Source organism: Rhagoletis zephyria, unplaced genomic scaffold (genome assembly GCF_001687245.7).
Source record: "Rhagoletis zephyria isolate East Lansing unplaced genomic scaffold, Rhagoletis_zephyria_1.1 Rzeph_scaffold_00040, whole genome shotgun sequence".
In the NCBI taxonomy this organism is placed as follows: Eukaryota; Metazoa; Arthropoda; class Insecta; order Diptera; family Tephritidae; genus Rhagoletis; species Rhagoletis zephyria.
The window spans coordinates 169,221-187,575 of NW_016157124.1; the positions used below are offsets into that span (position 1 = coordinate 169,221).

The window sequence follows — 18,355 nt, forward strand, 5'->3', positions numbered from 1 at the left end:
CTTTGAAATATAATAGTTAAACAATAGTGGGAAAAGGACACCCCCCTGAGGGACTACCTGGTTAATTTTTCTTAGCTTGCTACTTTGTTTCTATAAATTACTGACGAATATCTCACTCACCACTTAGATAATTCGCTGACCACCGTTTGAGTCCCTGTGGAAGCTAGGAAGTCTCAATGTTTTTTAGTAGCGTGGAGTGGCTGACGGTATCCAACGCTACTAGGATTGTTCTCTCATATGAGCGGTTTCGGTTTAGGCCTTGAGTTATCTGAGTGTTTGTAGCGTTAAATGCTGTTGTTGGGGTGGGAACTTTATATTTATATTTTTAATTTTTTAGAAACTGATATGATCAATTTTTGCTTTTTTAAATTAATTTTGTTTCCTATTTTTAATTTAAGTTTCTTTAAATTTTTAGTTTTTATTGTTTGTATGTACATAGATACATTTATAGGCATATGGCATAGGAGGATTGTAAGTGTAATTCTAAGCAAATTTGCCGAAGAAATCATGGGTATAAAATCAATTTGGAGTTTGCCAAATTGCGAAAATAGGTTTCCTTTACTAGCATTTTGCTGTAGTGCCGTAGAGAAATGCTTAAATTTGAATAAAATGCTAAAAAAAAAAAAATACGCCAAAGGGCGCAACAGTGAAAATTTTCAAATTTTCTTACGTGTTAATATAAAAAAAACGTACATTTTACTTATCCTTGAATTTTTTTTCTTACAACAAAAATTCAATACAAACTACATGCATGCACACGTACATTAGAGTGGTTCAAAAATGCATGTGAAAAAGTAAACTCGGAATTTTAATGCTGCCACCTCTTAGGATTGTTCTATACCGAAAAAAATATACCCCTATTTAGGGAGTGCTCAAAGCGCTCAATGTTTACCATGTTTTATATATGGGGAAAGAACCACTTTTCGTAGAAATAGTGTAGAATTCTTTAAAATGAATATTTTTCGATCGGAAAACTCTGTTTCTATTCAGGATATTCCCAATAATAACTGGGCCAAAGCTAATCCAATTTAGACTTATGAGGTATCAGTGAAAAGGTATTTCACTATTCTTTTTATTTTTCTCATTTAAACACTTCTTAAGACACTGCAGCAAAAAGCTAAGTAAAATGAACTTATTTTCGCAATTTGGCAAACTCCAAATTAAATTTATACCCATGGTTTCTTTGACAAATTTGCTTAGAATTACACGGAGAATCCTCCTATGCTATACGCCTATAGTCGAGAAAATCTCCCATGCCAATTGATTCGCTCTAATATATACATACATACACATTATGTATATATATCTGGCCTTAGTACAATGCACCATTCACTTTATTCTTTAAACCACAAGGATTTTTTTTGATGAGACTTAATAAGAATATTGACTTGCTATAGAGTATCGAAACAATTTCTTTCACGTTTATTTGTCAAGAGGTCTTCAACGGCTCGGCGCTAGTGAGTCATTCACAATCGTATGCTGCGAATGCCGCATTATACTAAAGCCGGCCTACCGACATAAGCGACTATTCCATACGAGCACAGATATATAGTTTAATTTATTTTAATTTTAAGAAAACTTGTCGCTAAAAGACAGACAGAATTTAGTCTTTCGAAAGACTGTGGTTGGTTGAAAGACAGTTGATAGAATTGCCCTGCAAAATTCGCTATGTACTTATGTATATATTTAACCTGATTTCGTATTATAAGTATTTATGGTTAATTATATTTTTATTATATTATTTATTTATATTACTTAGATGCATTCGATCGTAAATCGGAGGGTGAATTATCTTTTTCGCGCCATTCAAGCTTTGAAGGTAGTTGCAGAACCCTTTGCGTATTCGTTGAATTGTCCTTTCCATATCTAAAAAATACAAATATACATACATAAATACCCTGAGGTTTTTCCTAGAACAATACAAAACCATACATACATATAATTGGATTAAAAAATATATATGCCTATCCAGTTATCATTACCCTCCTTCAATCTTTTTACAAACATATTTTTGTTTTTATGTCTTTTGGTTTTTATCCATTATACATATATGCACATACATACATACCAATTCGTTTTCATTATATCATTTCGTTCAGATGACGAATCTTCACATGGCGTGCACATCACCAAGATGGGCAACGAAGATGTTCATCTTCACGTACAGCACGATCACGGCACTGGAGGTCATTGGTGCGCAAAGATATTCTTCTTTTCACTGCTAGCCATTTTATTTGGCCTTGTGGGTTTGATTATATTGGAAAATCGCGGTATATCTGATTGTGAGTATTCAATGAACTGTACTTACTTTTTTTTCGTAATGATAAATCTACGTACTCGAACATACAAATCTACATACAATAACGTTTTTGCCTTTGCTTTGCTTTGTTACAGTGGATACACCATTGTCAGAGTCACGTTTCTCCAATTATTTCGATGGCTGGGTAGATGAGAGTCGTCAAGACCATGATGATCATGATCCCGTACAGGCGTCGATAGAAAAGCATGAAGAGCACGATGAACCATTCGAAGAAGAGGAAGATCACTCAGAATTGGATGAGGAGGCAGATGAAGAGCATGATGAAGATGAAGCTCACGATGGCGATCATGACGAAGAAGATGAAAATGCCACAACAGAACAAACAAAAGAGCTGGAAGAAGATGAGGACAATGATGAAGAAGATGGAGAGAACGAGGATGACGACGAAGCAGAAGATGAAGATGCTACCAAAGAGGCTACGTTGGAGCGAACGAATGAAGAAGATGATGATGATGATGAGAATGATAATGATAATAATAAAGAAGAAGAGGATGATGACGATGATGATGATAAGGCAACACAAGAGGCCACCACAAAAGAGGAAGAAGATGAAGCTGATGCTGAAGGAGATAATAATGAAGAAGAAGAAGAAGATGATGAGGAACAGAATAACACAAATGAACAAACTGCTGAAGCTAGTCAGGAGGCGAATGAAGCTGATGATAATGATGATGATGAAAATGCCAGCAATAATAATGTGAACGATGTGAATGATGAAAATGACGACGAAGACGACGACGAGGACGACGACGACGGCGATGATGATATTGAACCAATTTATGAACGCTCAGCACAACAACAAACAAAAAGTGAACGATCGCAAGGCAACAACGCTAACGACAATGATGATGATGATGATGATTATGAGGTTGTTAAATTGCATGCAATTGCATTTGCTTTAGCGTTTAAATAATTTGCTAATTTCGCCTCTTTATTGCAGGAAGATGATGATGATGATACATTTAATTCTATAGAAAATGTAGTCGATAATGATGCCGAGGAGTTATTGCTGTTGCAAGAAAAGGCGCGACAACAGGCAGCACAGGCGGCCAAAAGTGAACCGGCATCTGCAGAGAAAGTTGATAAGGAAGATGCAGCTGAAGCGGTGCCATCTTGGGCGTCTTCTCGTAAGTAAAGTTTATTGAATACATGCATAGTAGTAAGGAGAGGGAAATCGAAAAGGAATGAAAATAGGCAGTCTACATACATATGTATGCATGAATCTGTAGTTTGGAAACAATCGTCTCTGTTACCTACGTACATAAAGTGAATTAACCTTCAATAGTACAACATTTATTTAAATCTGTTAAAGCATCAGTTAAGAACATATGTACATGTGTAAGTATGTATGTAAGTTTGTATGTATGTGCTTACATGTAACTTTGTAGATAGCGGTAGAATACAGGGTCATATTCATAGTGGAAATACAATAATGTTGATTCTAAATTTACACACCTGAGTGGAGGATCGTTCGAGAAACTTTTCAAGAACGCCCTAGGAAATAGGACGTTTTTGAACCGAGTTCTTCAACCAAATTCTGAAATAGGGCGTTGTTGAAAAGTTTTTTTGAGATAAGGCGTTTTCGAACTGGCTGCCGAGATACGCCGATCTCCCACTCAGGTGTCGATATGTATGTACATTAAAATAAGCACAATAGGCATGGCCGGTAAAATTGATATATGCAGGGACATAACAGTTATAAGTTTTATAGCAAAAACGTTGCTCCATAACAGTTATTAGATGAGAAATATTTTTTATTTCGTCGATAAGAGTTATCACCCAACGGTTATTTTTTACGTTGCCTGATAACTGTTAGGCAGGAAAAATATTTTTTCCGTTGCCGATAAGATTTATTTCCCAACGTTTATTTTTTTAAGTTGCTGGATAAGAGCTATTTTACAACGTTTATTTTTTACGTTGTCTGATAAACGTTGTAAGATTAGGATATTGATGAAGATGGAGGTGGAGAATAAGATAAAGATGATGAATTAAAAGTGAGAGAGTGAAACAACTCTTATCAGATAACGTAAAAAAAAACATCGGGCTATAACAGTTATCAAGCAACGTAAAAAATAAACGTTGGGCAATAACTGTTATCGAGCAACGTAAAAAATAAACGTTTTGAAATAACTCTTAACAGCAACGGAAAAAATATTTATCATCTAATAACTGTTATGAAACAACGTTTCCGTTAAATTTCAGAATTCAGTCAATTTTATTTTTGTTGTATTTTAGTGATTTTAAATTGGGTTAAAGTATGATATATCGATGTTCTTGTCAAGACAATTTTATGTATCAGAAAGTTCATTGACCTCATATACCCCGTTCTAGTACATATCAGCCGAATCTCAGTTCTAAACACCCTAAAGAACCACCCTAATGTAAAGTAAAACCCCCCAAAAATCATTAAATCTTTGCTAAGGTAGTAGATACATACTTCGATTATTCCAGTAGAACTTATTAAAAAAATTGTATTGCCGAATAAAGGTATCACCAAAAAATGTAAAAGACGCGACTTTTAGGTTCGACCAAAAAACAAAAAAAAAATATTTCGAAATTGCCTTGCATAAATACTTTAGGCTCAGGCATCTAGGGGCTAGCTTTTTCAATTGCTTGTAAGGTGGTACGGTCTATTATAAATACATACATATGTATTCGCAATCAAAAATTCACAATATGATCTATAAAGTAAGTTTTTTTTTATGACAATGTACAAGAAAGTGCAAATATCCTTTATTTTCATACCATCCACTATTCACTACTTCTTTGTGTCCATACTTGGTATTTACTTTTTCAATATCCTTTACTTATTTCCCCAATAATTCTTAAGCTATTTTTTTTTTTAATATTAAGTATTAATATATTATTAAAAATCAAATTGAGTCAAAATTACGACTTAAAATCGTTTCCTATATACTTATGTATGTGTGTATAATTTTGCAGTTGCGGTTAAAATTGGCGTCGGTGTGGCACTCGCGCTAGTTGCACGCCTTGTATTGATTAGGAAAAATCCAAATACAAGTGAGTTGAAAAGTTTCAAAAATGTGTCTTGTGTTTTTTTTTTTTATAAAGTAAAATTAATAAAATCAAGCTTACTAGTGCCGCTTTTTGCGTTTTACGTTAATCCAAATTTTGTGCCACTTAACCTAGAGCCAAAAATAAAGAAAAATTTAAACATTAATGTTTTCTTTAAAATTTCTGCTGTGCATTTCAACAAGCAAAATTGGAAAAATTTATTTCAAATATTTATGTCAGCATGGCTTTTTTGATGTTGTAACAATTAATGATTAATTTTTTGGTTTAATAAAAAATAATAGTCACTGTTTTATTTTAACCCATCCTTATTTGCACTTTCTTTTAGGATTCTAAACAAATTATTTGTACAAAAAATAAATATTTTATTTGTCAACGATTATGTTTGTTACTTATGTATGTAAATGTATTTTCTTTTTTACATTTTAGTTCTTGAAATGATTAAGATTTTATACGCATATTATATTTTGCGCCATTGTATGTATGCTGCAATATTGGCATTTTTTATTATTGCAAACTGTATTTATTACATAGTCTAACAAAGATTTTCTGTGATTATTAACTAAATATGAATATATTTTTACTTCAATGAAAAAACGAAAAAAAAAACTAAAATCCTCAGCTGAGGAACCTGCACCAGAGTTGGTAATGAAACGACGCCTAACAATAGCAACAGCGGAAGATAAATATGCCGAGGATGAGGAACCGCCACCGCTGCCGGATGATGATGGTTAAACATACATACATACATTAATTTTTTCGTGCATGTTTTTAGATCTGTTGAAATGAAAAGAGGTTAACTTTCTTACTTGTGCTTTTTGGTTTTAGGAGTTGCTTCGTATTATTTCCGGGTTTTCGAAAGCTTTCTTGGGGCTTTTCGAAATACTTCTTTTTTTTTTTGTTTTTTGAGACTTTACGAAACTTTTCGTATTTTCCGGGTCCAAATTTACTTTCAAGTTTCAGCCCGATAATTAGTTTAAAAAATGAATTATTTTAATTGCCTACTTGACTTAACCTCTTTTCATTACACTATCGCTTTGAACAAGCTGGTCTGAGGTGTTTTCTATAATTTCTCGTTAAAAACTGGATTTCTATTTACACAAAAAGGCGAATACTCTGAAGAAGAAATCGAAATAGAAGAGGAGTATGAATATGAAGAAGAAGTCGAAGACCCCTACGATGAATTATCCGGCTTGTCAGGCGAATATATACCCGAAAGCTTTGAGCAGTTGAACGATCTGTATCGCTCCCGATTAGCAGAGTCCGAGCACAGTGAGGGTAATTCAAACCCACAGCGTTTTGAAGAAGTAAGGGATCAACGTTGGAGTCAAAAGAAATCACCTGCTATATTGACTGCGCCAATGCGGCCATTATCAACAACTGCCGAGATGCCTTTCAAGAAGGTATCAACATTAACGACAACAACAACAACAGCACCACCCAAAACCACTGCAAGTGTAATGCAAACACAATCACCAAAAACACCTGCACCAACAACAACAACAACAGCTAGTACAATAAGAACAACTAAATTCGAATCAACTATAAAGCCTGTGCAAAGCTATATAGCAGCCCCAACAAAAACAACTATCAGTTCTTCGGCAGTACACTCGCCGAAACCTACTACCAAACAATACATAACAGACTCACCGAAACCGCTGCGAAAGCATGAAATTACACATGATGTGGATTATCAGCCCGATGATGAGGACATTGATTATGATGATGATGATGATGATGGTGTTGATGGAGCAGCAGCATATGTACGCGAGGTATTAAAGCGCGAAAATGAGTGGGAGGATGAGGAACAAGAAGAAGAAGAAGAAGACGATGAGGAGGGCGAGGGCGAGGGCGAGGAAGACGAGGAAGATATCGATGACGATTTATTAGACGATGAGGATATTTCTGATATCGATGATACCGAATTAATGAATAGATTAGAAGCCAAGTATGGTCGCTTACCAGCAAAAGAATATGAAAGTGACGAAGATCCGGATGATCCGACTTGGACACGTAATTACTAATTACTGCTTGAATGGCTTTGTTAGCGAACAAATACTTATGTGTGTACATACATATGTATGTATGTAAATGATGAAAAATTAGAAATATGTTCATGCAAATACGTATGTACGTATAAATATGTATGTATGTACATATGCCAACTCACTAAACGGCTACATTAGCATGCGAATTCTAATAACATTAGAAATAAATTTTTTTCTTATTAAATACTATTAAATAATTGGTTCACGAGAATTCGCTCAGCAACAAAACATTGCTTGTGACTACAGCAACATCATCATTATCATCATCAAAGCTAATTAATAGCCATCGGTTAGCAGTAAGAAATGAATGCAAAGAATTCTGTGCGAGTTAAGCGAATAAATAAGAGCACATACATACATACATGCAAACATACATTTATAATTACATAGTATTATACTAAAGTAATATTCATGTAACAATTTGACAATAGTAAGTGTTGCCGATTTAAGTTAACTAGTGTTCGCCCAGCGGTTGAAATTCAACCGATAAAATTAAGGATAGTTTATGTAAGTTGAATGAGCTAAAATAANCATACATACATTTTATTCCTGAACTGCTGCTTAGCACGTTTCTTTAATTCGCTATCAATATTAAAGCATACATTTAGGGGGCATTTCCGCCCCAACCATGTACATGTGTGCATTGGTATTGGTGTGACTTTTGAATTGATTTTTTCGCTCTATTTTAAACTGATTTGAAATTTTAAAAATTGCCTGCACATCAGCATCAAAATACCTTTCTAATGATATATAACTGTTTATACCTTAGAAGTATAGTTTAGCCGTAAAAGGGGTGTAAAGGAAACATGATTGCCTATTTATATAATGATTACCTTGCACTAGGGCTGGGACTATTCGCAGTAGGTACGCATATCCGGCTAATCGGGTAATATTCGTTAATTTCGTTATAGTATTTGTACGGATTTGTTAAATTGTTCTCAAAATTACTGAATCTATCGAGTTGCAAAAAAAAAAAAAATAATAGCACACTTCATTGCAGAAACAATTCTTATTTATTGTTATTTTTTAGTTTCGAATATCCAGATATCTTTGCGCTATTCGGATATGTGGATATTCGGATATTCGAATTATCCGGATAGTAAAAAAATATTCGAATTATTCGGATAGAAATCCCAACCCTACCTTGTACATTTTTTATATTTTACGGGTATATGCATTTGTATTAAGAACAAGATAGTTTATTGAATTATTAGATAGAAACTATCAATAGTTTGCTTTTTATATAAAGTACATTTGAATGTTTCTTATTTTGCATAGAAGTTTATATTCTCTATTTTCTCTATCTATGTAAATATGTTTAGAAATCAAACCAAAAGAAGCAGTAGGAGGTGGACCCCAAGCGCATAACGATGACTATGACTTATATGAGCGAGAATTGCGTAGAGCAAACGAAGAAATGTTGCGAGAGGTGAGTAAATTTGCTAACCGTAGTTCATTGAATGTCAAAACTACTTGAGTTTTAAGTTGATAATGAAAGCATAGTTTATTAGCGGTGATTCCCAAAGCGGTTCAGGTGGACCCCCAGGGATCAATGGGAGATTAGACGGGGGTTTGCGTGATGTAACAGCAGGGGGTCCGCCGAAACCAGTAAAATTTTTAAAGTGTTCTGCGAGAAAAAAAGTTTGCCAAGTTCTGCTTTATACCATGAGTAGTTTTTGAAGACTTTATTTATGTCGGACTTACGATGGTATGCAAGTTGATCTCTACCGACCTACCTGAGCTCTGTGCACAATTGTTGCTGATTCTTTCCTCTTCTATGATGAAATTGAAGTGTTGACAGTTCTTGTTCATGCATATGACCTTCCAACCTCTCTACAGACATACTCTTTAGAATCAGATCTAAAACTTTCCTGCTACTGGAGTCTGGGTAATTTTCTTGTCAGTACCGTTACTTGTATACCCGTTGGAGTAGGAATTTTCATCATATCGTGCCCAGATCAGCCGACATTAACTACTGGTCTTAAGCAAGACCCAGGTGTTCTCTATGATGCCCAGCCTTCTCGCACCCATGTCCAGTTAGAATCACTACTAGCCTCGAAACGTCAGGACTGGGTTTTATTAATAAGTTGTGTGTACTCTTAGCGTTGTACACGGGCCACATGAGTTGGGATATACGGCAGCTAGTCGCCGCGCGTCACCTTTCATCCGATTTATGTAGTTTTTCGAGAAAGATTTTAATACTTATGGCTCCAATTTGGGTAAGATCCGATCATGGATCGATGCCATTGTGGAACCCTCACTGGATCTCCTCTGCAGCCTCGTTTCCGGGATTGTTGGGATGGCCATTGACCCAAACGAAATCTAGATCGAGCTGACTACTTACTGCGTTTAAAGGAGTCCTACACTCTTTGATCAGTTTCGACCTTATGCACTGGGAAACGAGTTTTATTACGTAAAAGACACCAAGGCTTTACTGGCCGCCTGGTTATACGAGAAAATGCCTACACGCTTGCCGTAACGTAAACAACTACGTTTTAAAAAACGGTAGCCTATTCTTAATCCCAGGGATTCAGGGAAAACGCTCGCTCCAACTCCGCATTCCATTTTGGAGCCTTCAGTATACAGATGATAATATCCAGGCAGAGATATCAAGATCCCCTTCCCAGTCGGCTCTAGAGGGGAGAATGAGCCGCAAAGGCCTGTGAAATTGTACTTCAGGTCGTATGTAATCGGTAGACAGTCTCTCATCTTAAGTGGAAATGGGGAAATTATATGGATATGTCCGAACGTTTTTTCTTTCCACACGCCCAGTCTTATAGCAGATTATCTACGGTATGCATTATGCGAAGGTCTACGAGAAATAGGTTTGTCCATAGGGCAAGTTCTCATTACCTCTGTAGTCCGTATGTATGCGGCTTTCTGAACTCCGACAAAATTATACTAGGGTACCAGTGTCCAATATAATGAGCGCTGAATAACGGTAAAACTAACAGTTTTATAAAAATAAGCCGGCATAAACATGTTCCAATTTTTAAACTTTAACGGTTGATTTTTAGTACTGAAGAGGTTAAATACTAAAATATTATTTTAAATATGTTTTATATTATTTGTTGTAAAATTAGTTTTTTTTGAAAATCTCGTATTTATATTTATTTAATTCTCCTTTCTTTTTCTTTAGTTCTCATATCAATGAAACAAATAATTAGTTGAAATAACTTCCCCAACTCCCTCTGCATAGCTTTAAACGCGTTTTTTAAATTAATAATTGCTATCATTAAGATTTAAACAGAAAATAAATTTTTTTTTATAGTTACTATTAAAATAAAATAAGGAAAGCATACGCAAGTAAAAAAAATAAAAATTAAAAATTTAATTTACTTTCTTACTAAACGAATTTGTTAAATTTTTATGAACAATCAAAATATTTTTTTCCATTCAGATGTTAAAAAAAAAAAAAATTACTTAATATTAACTAACTAACTGCTGCCTAGAATGATATGCTCTGTTATTTTTTAAGGAAAGTACTATCCAAAAGGAAATTGTTTTGCATTTTTGCTAAGTTACATCAATCAGAGCGGAACGATATTTTTTATGTAGTACAATTGCATTAACAAATTAACTCGTTGCTTAACTGTGCCGGGCCAGCGGGCGCGCCCAGCACCCACTTAAGCAGCGCGCGCGCGCGTCTGAGCCACAGGCAACCAATTAAGTAATGACTTTAATTGAAATTTATGCCACTGCACAATTGTGCGAGGCGCACTTGCTAACACATACATATACATACATATACTATATTTACTAATATATAGCAGAGAACGGCACGAGTACACCGCAACCAAAAATATGTTGCATTTGTACTTTTTACTTTTCATACTCGCGTACATATCAACAATTTTCGAAAAAAACGTGTTTTTGGCCGTAAATGGTGGCACACTTATCTTAGGCAATGAATTCTCTTCCGTTTTCGGTAAAGAACGAGACTCCATCGCGAAATTGTATTTAAATGAAAGCTTAAAAACGATATACTAAAAAAAGAAAAATAACAACTCGTGCTCATATACCCGTAGTTGTGTATGTAACGTATATGCCCCGTAGCACCATACACAGTCAGCTACCACGTTTATGCGCACGCCTTAACTTAATGGTCATATAATTTAAAAGTAATTAAACATTGGCGTGGTTTAATTTTAACAAATCGTAAAAATTCAAAAATTACAAAATGGCTGCGATAGATATTCTGCATGTTGCCGTTTTTTTTTGAATTTGGTGGCACTCTCTTGAAACTTCACAGATATGTTGTATTTGATGCCAACGTCCTTTGACTGTAATATGAAAATTTTATTTGAAAACTTCCCAAAGTTATTAAAAAAAATGAAATTTTTTCGAGAGACAATGAAAAAGTGAGTAACTTCGGTACTTTTTCGCCTATATAAACGCTTTAAGGCTAAAATGGTTCAAATTCTTGACTTGTTTTTTATTGTACTTGTTTCTGGAACTCCACTGATTGGAATATATGCAAGAAAAATGCTATAGCTTTTTTTTCTGGCGAGAGAAGAAAGTGACACTAAAAAAAACAACTCGTGAGATTTGTTCATATACGTTTATAGTATTTGCCGCATATAACAAAAAGGAATGTGTGATGAAAAGTAATCGATCATTAGAGTCACAAAAATAGGCACCCGTGCTGTTCTCTGATACATTTACATACATATATGCATACTGGCATACATACATACATATGTATGCAGAATTTTTCTCTTTATTTTCTGCATGGAATGTTCCTACTAATATTGCATTTTTTCTTATTGTTGTTGTTGTTTAATGTTTATTCCCAATGCTGTTGTTTGCTGCTTTTAAATGTTCATATGATTAAATTTGCTACACGCCACCTGGTCACCTCAACATACATACATATGTATTTAATACGACACACATCCACACCCTCTGCGACGGATCGAAATTCGACAGAATTATGCCGAAGCCGTTAAAGGATATGGCCAACTGGCACAGCGGTACCCCGATAAGCCACAAGCGTTTCTCGGCCAAGCAAACGCGCTGGATAAACTGGCAGAGCTGCAGCGCAGTAATCATTTGCTTAGTGAAGCTTTGCAGGCGTATAAGCGGTATTTAGCACTAGGCTCGGCCATCACCAACAATGCACAATTTCGCGCCGCGGCCGAGCGCTGCATCGAACGTATGCGCTTCATGGGTAAACGCGATTGGCTGTAGGATTTAAGACCTTGCGAGTAGTCTATTTTATTTTAATCGACTCTGCTATTTGCAGGCCATCATATGCAGGCTGTGCCAATACATCAGCAGCTGATTGAACGCTTTGCAGATGAGCCAGATGTACGAAACCAACTGGCTATCACTTACCTGCTGCAGAATCGGTAAGTATATTGGTGATGGAGTGGCTTTTTCTTTATTCGATTTCCACACTAACCCAGCTGCTGCATTTTCAGTTTATCCGACGCCAAGCTAGTTCTGCAAGAGGTGCTACGCCGCTGGCCACAGGATGGCTTTGCGCAGGTGCATTACGGTTTCGTGCTGCGACAGCTGGACAAAGACTATGAAAATGCGGTTATTTACTTGCGTGAAGGCATCAAATCGAATGCGAGCGGCACACAGGATGGTCGCTTCTACTTCAATCTCGGTGATTCATTGCAGCGTTTGGGTCGTCAAGCCGAAGCAGTTGAGGTGTATAAGCGCGGCGCCGCGCTAAAGCTTTTTCCCTCTGCCTATCAGCGTTCGCTATACAACGAACCCAATTTGCGTGCAAAACCTTATTGGACCAAAGCGGAAACCACTTATGTGAGTTACCTCAGTGAATTGGAGCTAAATTGGCGGGCGATACGTGATGAAGCGTTAAGCTTGCTGGGTAGGCGTGGCCATTTCCTCGATGAAGCGGAAAGTTTGCGTGATACCGGCAATTGGCAGCAATTCGAATTGTATGCGCGCGGTCAGCGGCGCGTAGAGAATTGCCAGAAAGCGCCCATAACGTGTGGGCTGATTAAAAAATTTAGCGCGGCAGCCAGTTGTCGACGTGGTCAAGTTAAATTCAGCGTCATGCAACCGGGAACGCATGTGCATGCCCACTGTGGGCCTACGAATTGCCGATTGCGTGCTCACCTAGGGTTGGTTGTGCCGAGCGGGACGCGTTTGCGTGTGGCTGAGGAAGAGCGGTGAGTGTGCTTTATATTTCTTTTAAGATTTTCACATATGTTAGCACTATATGTATAGACCATATCTATGGAAATGCGCGTAACCATCAACGCCAAGCTGCTTCCAAAGGTCACCGAATAAGAAACTTTAGGCGAAAGAAGTACGAAGTGTACTGGAATTTATGCAAATTAACTGCTGTAGAGAGTAAGCTGTAACCAATTGTGCGGTCGTACAGACGCCAGTGCGGTCTACTACTGAAACCTGGAGAGCTGTGGTAGAAGCGTTGAGCTAATAGAGGACCTTCGACGCTTCATTCCACACCTCTGTAAACTCTCTGGGGATCAACTATCGTTGGTAATTTTTCGAAATCAAGTACCAAAAACACGATACATTAAATGGCGGTCGTATAAAGTTGGCGTTGGCTTATTCTTAGACAGAATGATAAAATGATGTATTTTGAAACGAATTTCCGTCATATCTTGTCAAATACGGTGTGGAACATATCGGTTTTGGCGACAGAATGAAAAATGAAACTACAGATTTGACAACGCCGAAACCGCAACGTACTTGAATAACATAGCGAAGCTTCGTGTTCAGTTTAAAGAGGCCTAGCAAGTTCCGTGCTTTTTTTTGTTCATCGAACAATGGTTAAAATGGGGGCGATACCCCAGTTTTCCAAGTATTGTTTCCGAGACTTTCCTTGCACACTCGTCTACTTCCTTGATTGTATAAATTACCGATTTGTTGCGGAAGCTGGGTCCATTATTTATGTTCCCCAATTTAGGCGGCATGTTAATTGTATTGATCTTAACGTGAAAGGCACTTCAACAGTTAAAAAGTTATAGTTATAGCAGTAATATGCCCATTTTGGAAATGTTGGTGGAGGTTGGAATCTCCTAAACCGAATTCTAAGTAATTCTGTCCGTAAAGGTGAATCTTTTGGCCACATCTCCGTCATTTGATATTCACATTTTATACGTTCTACCCCGACTCTAAAAATTTGAGTACACAACTTCTCCATCAGTCAAGTAATATAGGACGTACTACCCTTAGGGCGATGCTAGCTGCAAAGCATACCAAGCATATTTCGAGTATACAAAAATAAATAAATATTTGGCCCTCAAACATTTGCTGATGCTTGCCCGAGCTTCTCCTGCGATTTGTAGCCTGCGCTTTGACGTTGTGAGGAGGGACCTACAGTTTCACGTCCCGTTAGCTAAAGCCTCTACATAACGAACTGTCGACTCAAGAGCCTCTTCATTATAGGTAGCAGATATTTGCATACGTGTGACTTTGTCACGGTTACTCAAAAGTCACGGGTAACTGCCGTGACAACTTCAAAAAAGTCACCGCGACAAACTGTGACAAAGGAACAGTCACAATGATGTTATGGTAGTAGAATTTCGCTTTCCAAAACAGCAGTAACGGTCACAGTCACTGCTACGAACTGTGACTGTGAGAAAGTAGCGGTCGCATTTACTTATCAAGGAACTGCGACCACTTATGTTAACCATAAAGAAATTTTCTTATAATGACATGTTATTTAAGAAAAAAATCTGATTAAGTGGTTTGATATTAGAATTTCACACCATTAAGAACGAGTGTGAATGGCCAAAACAAACGACGAAAATAGTCAGTGAGGCAAATAGATGGATAATGCCCTTAGTTCACTCGGTAACAGATTTCAGTTTTGCAACTTTTTTTGTCACCGTGACTGCAAAGTCAGTCACAAATAACGTTGTTCCTCAAAAGTCACGAGATCGCCCATCTCTACTCTGCATAGGGAATTATCAATATGTTGACTGTTAGAGTCCAGTTAAAAAAAAAAACGGTAGTTATGCCGATTTTTTTTTTTTAATGTTGTGTTTTTCTTTGTATCCATAAATTAGGCCATGGAGCAGAAGTGGCCTAACCCACAATTTTTTTTAGTTAACTTCTTAAAATAGTTTCAAATGTAGGTAATCAGTTTTAAAATAAAGGTCGCTTATTCCTTACTTTGATGTAGCTTTGTACCTTAAAATTAAGGAATAAGCGACTTTTATTTCAAACTTTATCTCATTTTAGGCTATGTATTTTAACTAGATAAATTCTAAACTGTCGAAATGTATTTGCCTGTAATATCTTTTTTGATAAAAAAATCGATTGAAAACCAGCTATTGGAACGTTCGCTTAAGTAAGCAGTCCAAATGTTAAAATTTGGGTATTTGCAAAGGATGCAAACAAATTTACTGAGAGAGAAAGCCGCACCAATTTTTAATTTTTTCAACTTAATTTTAAATATTTACATGGTCTACTAAGTTATTTTAAAAAAATCGGACTATTTTTTACACTTCAAAGGATGTTTGCAGCTCTGAAGAAAAACGAAAAATTCCTATAAAATGGCGCACAAGAAATGAAAAAGAAATTTTCTTCTATCAAAATTTCCTAAATCATTTGTCCAACCGCTCGAATTGCTTTATATCGAGGTTTTACTGTACATTGAAATAAGCTAATATTTTATTACGACAATGAAAAAAACTTAATACATACATACATATATACAATGCATTTTTACTCATAAAGAATTTATTTTAACAATAATATTTACAGCACATGGATTGAAGGCGAATTTCTGATATTCGATGACAGTTTTGAGCACGAGGTATGGCATAACGGTAGCAGTTTCCGGCTTGTCTTGATCGTTGATGTTTGGCATCCAGATTTGAGCGTGCAGCAACGTCGAACGCTAACACCGATTTGATTGAAACATGAACATAGTCGTTCATACTGCATACATACTACATACGTACATATGTAGATACTAGTTGATTATTGTATTGAGTTCCTGTTCGCATTACACGAAATACTACTTACGTACATAAATAATTAGCCACACGTTCAAACGAATAAATACATACATACCTATAAACGCATAATTTATGTATTAAGCAATTGCTGCTTTCTTCGTTTAAACAAAAACCATAATCTGTAACAGCTTTGTTAACTTTAAGCTCAGCTTTCACGCCTAACAACATGCAAACAGCTCATTTTGTATACATAACTGTGTTTCGATTTCACTACTAAAACAAAATATTTATTAATTTAATTATAAAATGAATTTAATTAGAAAATGTGGCTCAAAGGTATATTTTTAAGATTCGATGTAAGTATGTATGTAAGCAATCGTATGTAGCGCCATAAGAACAATTTAATTGGGATATGTGAAAACTATAAACCATCTGTTGATATTTGTGTTACTTAATGAAAAGAAGTGCAAGGGTTTATTGTATAAATTAAAAATAAATAAGAATATATATATTTTTTTTTGATAAATACATTTAGTATTGTATGTAAATATGTATATGCAGATGTATGTATGTACATATATACTGTGAATAGCTGAAAATTGAAATGAATTTGTGTATGCAGCAAGCACATTGAAATAATTTAAAAAGAAAATGTATATCAAATGATTTGGTTTGGTAAAAAAAAGACTAATTGGTTTATTGCATTTTTAAAACATAATAGCCTACACATCGTGCCCTAGCCAAATGAAAACGTAAGCGATTTTTTTTCAAAATTTTCTTTTTGATTTAGAAATGTATCAAGATGCTGTAGGAGGATTTCCGCGTTAATTATTTTTTTCATGATGAAATCATCAACGTGAAATTGTCGTTTCTTATATAGTCATTGGATTTAAAACGATTAACTGAAGAAAGATTCATGATTGTACGATTATGTGCTGTAGTCAGAAGTCAATTGCGACTTACTTTTCTACATACGTACACACATACATATCTACATACATATGTCTGTATGCATTCAAAAGACACTCTGAACCAAGAAAATTTTACATGAAATATGTTTTTTTTTTTAATATTTTTATACGCTTGTTTATACAACATACATATGTATCTATATTTCTTGCACACATCTTTAAACTAGCTATAAGCTTAAATATTTATTTATTCAAACTTTATATAAAAGAATTTATTTAAAGTTAATGTTAACCAAATGGAAGCGAATAACTATTAAAAATATTTAATTAAAACAAATGCCACTGTAAAAAGCTCAGAGAAAAGAAATGTGTTGTAAATACGAATTTTGGAATGAAGTAGCTTTCCTTTTTTACACCTGACAAAATGCTTGTTTTATTTATATTTAAATTGACTTCGTTACGATGTAAGTGGTATGGAGGCCAGCACTATGGACGAAATCAAATACATATTATGAATTTCCAAAAGGAACCTCGAACATTTCTTATATCCATTACAGTTGGGGAAGGACTCTATCTTTCCATCTACCTGACTGTATTTCAATTAGAATCGGCGGCCATTCAAGAAGCTTTTGATTGCCTAAAACTCGATATAAGCATATACATTAGGAATGTTAATGCCGGGATTCCGGCCTTTTTTAGGTCCCGAAAATCCCCGGATTCTTGGCAAATAATCCCATAATTTTCAGGATTTGTTATTTGCAGTGGTCGCAATAATAGAAACTCCTTTTCTTGCCCACTATTGACAATATCTTCCTTTTTTATTTAATAATTAATATTTTTTTTATAAATGTCTAGCTCATTATACATATGTAAAATACCGTGCGATAGTAAATTTTACACACACATATCAATATATTCGCGAAACCATGGACCAATTATAGTAAATTGTGTTTTTAGTTTTTCACTCTGACGTCAGTAATTCAAAAATAATTTAAAAAAATCCATTGAAATGTGCCTAGAGAAAAAGTATGGGTATCAAATTAAAGAGGAACTGGTAAGTATTTAAAATGACCTTTTGAAATTTTACCCTGTTTATTGTATATCGTCGTTTAAAGTACAGAACCGCGTATCAAC

At 35.4% G+C, this 18,355-nt stretch overlaps 1 protein-coding gene across 4 annotated transcripts in view; it reads left to right on the forward strand.

Moving 5' to 3' along the window:
• The window catches only part of Asph (Aspartyl beta-hydroxylase), a 31,924-nt gene extending 14,123 nt beyond the window's left edge, over positions 1–17,801 (forward strand). The window contains exons 2-12 of one of the 4 annotated variants that reach the window (XM_017620988.1): positions 2,100–2,282; positions 2,395–3,191; positions 3,261–3,447; positions 5,264–5,341; positions 5,976–6,083; positions 6,461–7,366; positions 8,724–8,830; positions 12,331–12,571; positions 12,647–12,752; positions 12,825–13,544; positions 16,114–17,797. In XM_017620988.1, the coding sequence (XP_017476477.1) occupies positions 2,100–2,282; positions 2,395–3,191; positions 3,261–3,447; positions 5,264–5,341; positions 5,976–6,083; positions 6,461–7,366; positions 8,724–8,830; positions 12,331–12,571; positions 12,647–12,752; positions 12,825–13,544; positions 16,114–16,264 (3,584 nt within the window). In that variant the 3' untranslated portion in view covers positions 16,265–17,797. Of the gene's footprint in view, positions 1–2,099; positions 2,283–2,394; positions 3,192–3,260; positions 3,448–5,263; positions 5,342–5,975; positions 6,084–6,460; positions 7,367–8,723; positions 8,831–12,330; positions 12,572–12,646; positions 12,753–12,824; positions 13,545–16,113 lie in introns of all 4 variants that reach the window. The other 3 variants (XM_017620994.1, XM_017621008.1, XM_017621002.1) reach the window with 3 other exon arrangements.
• The last annotated feature ends 554 nt before the right edge of the window (positions 17,802–18,355 follow it).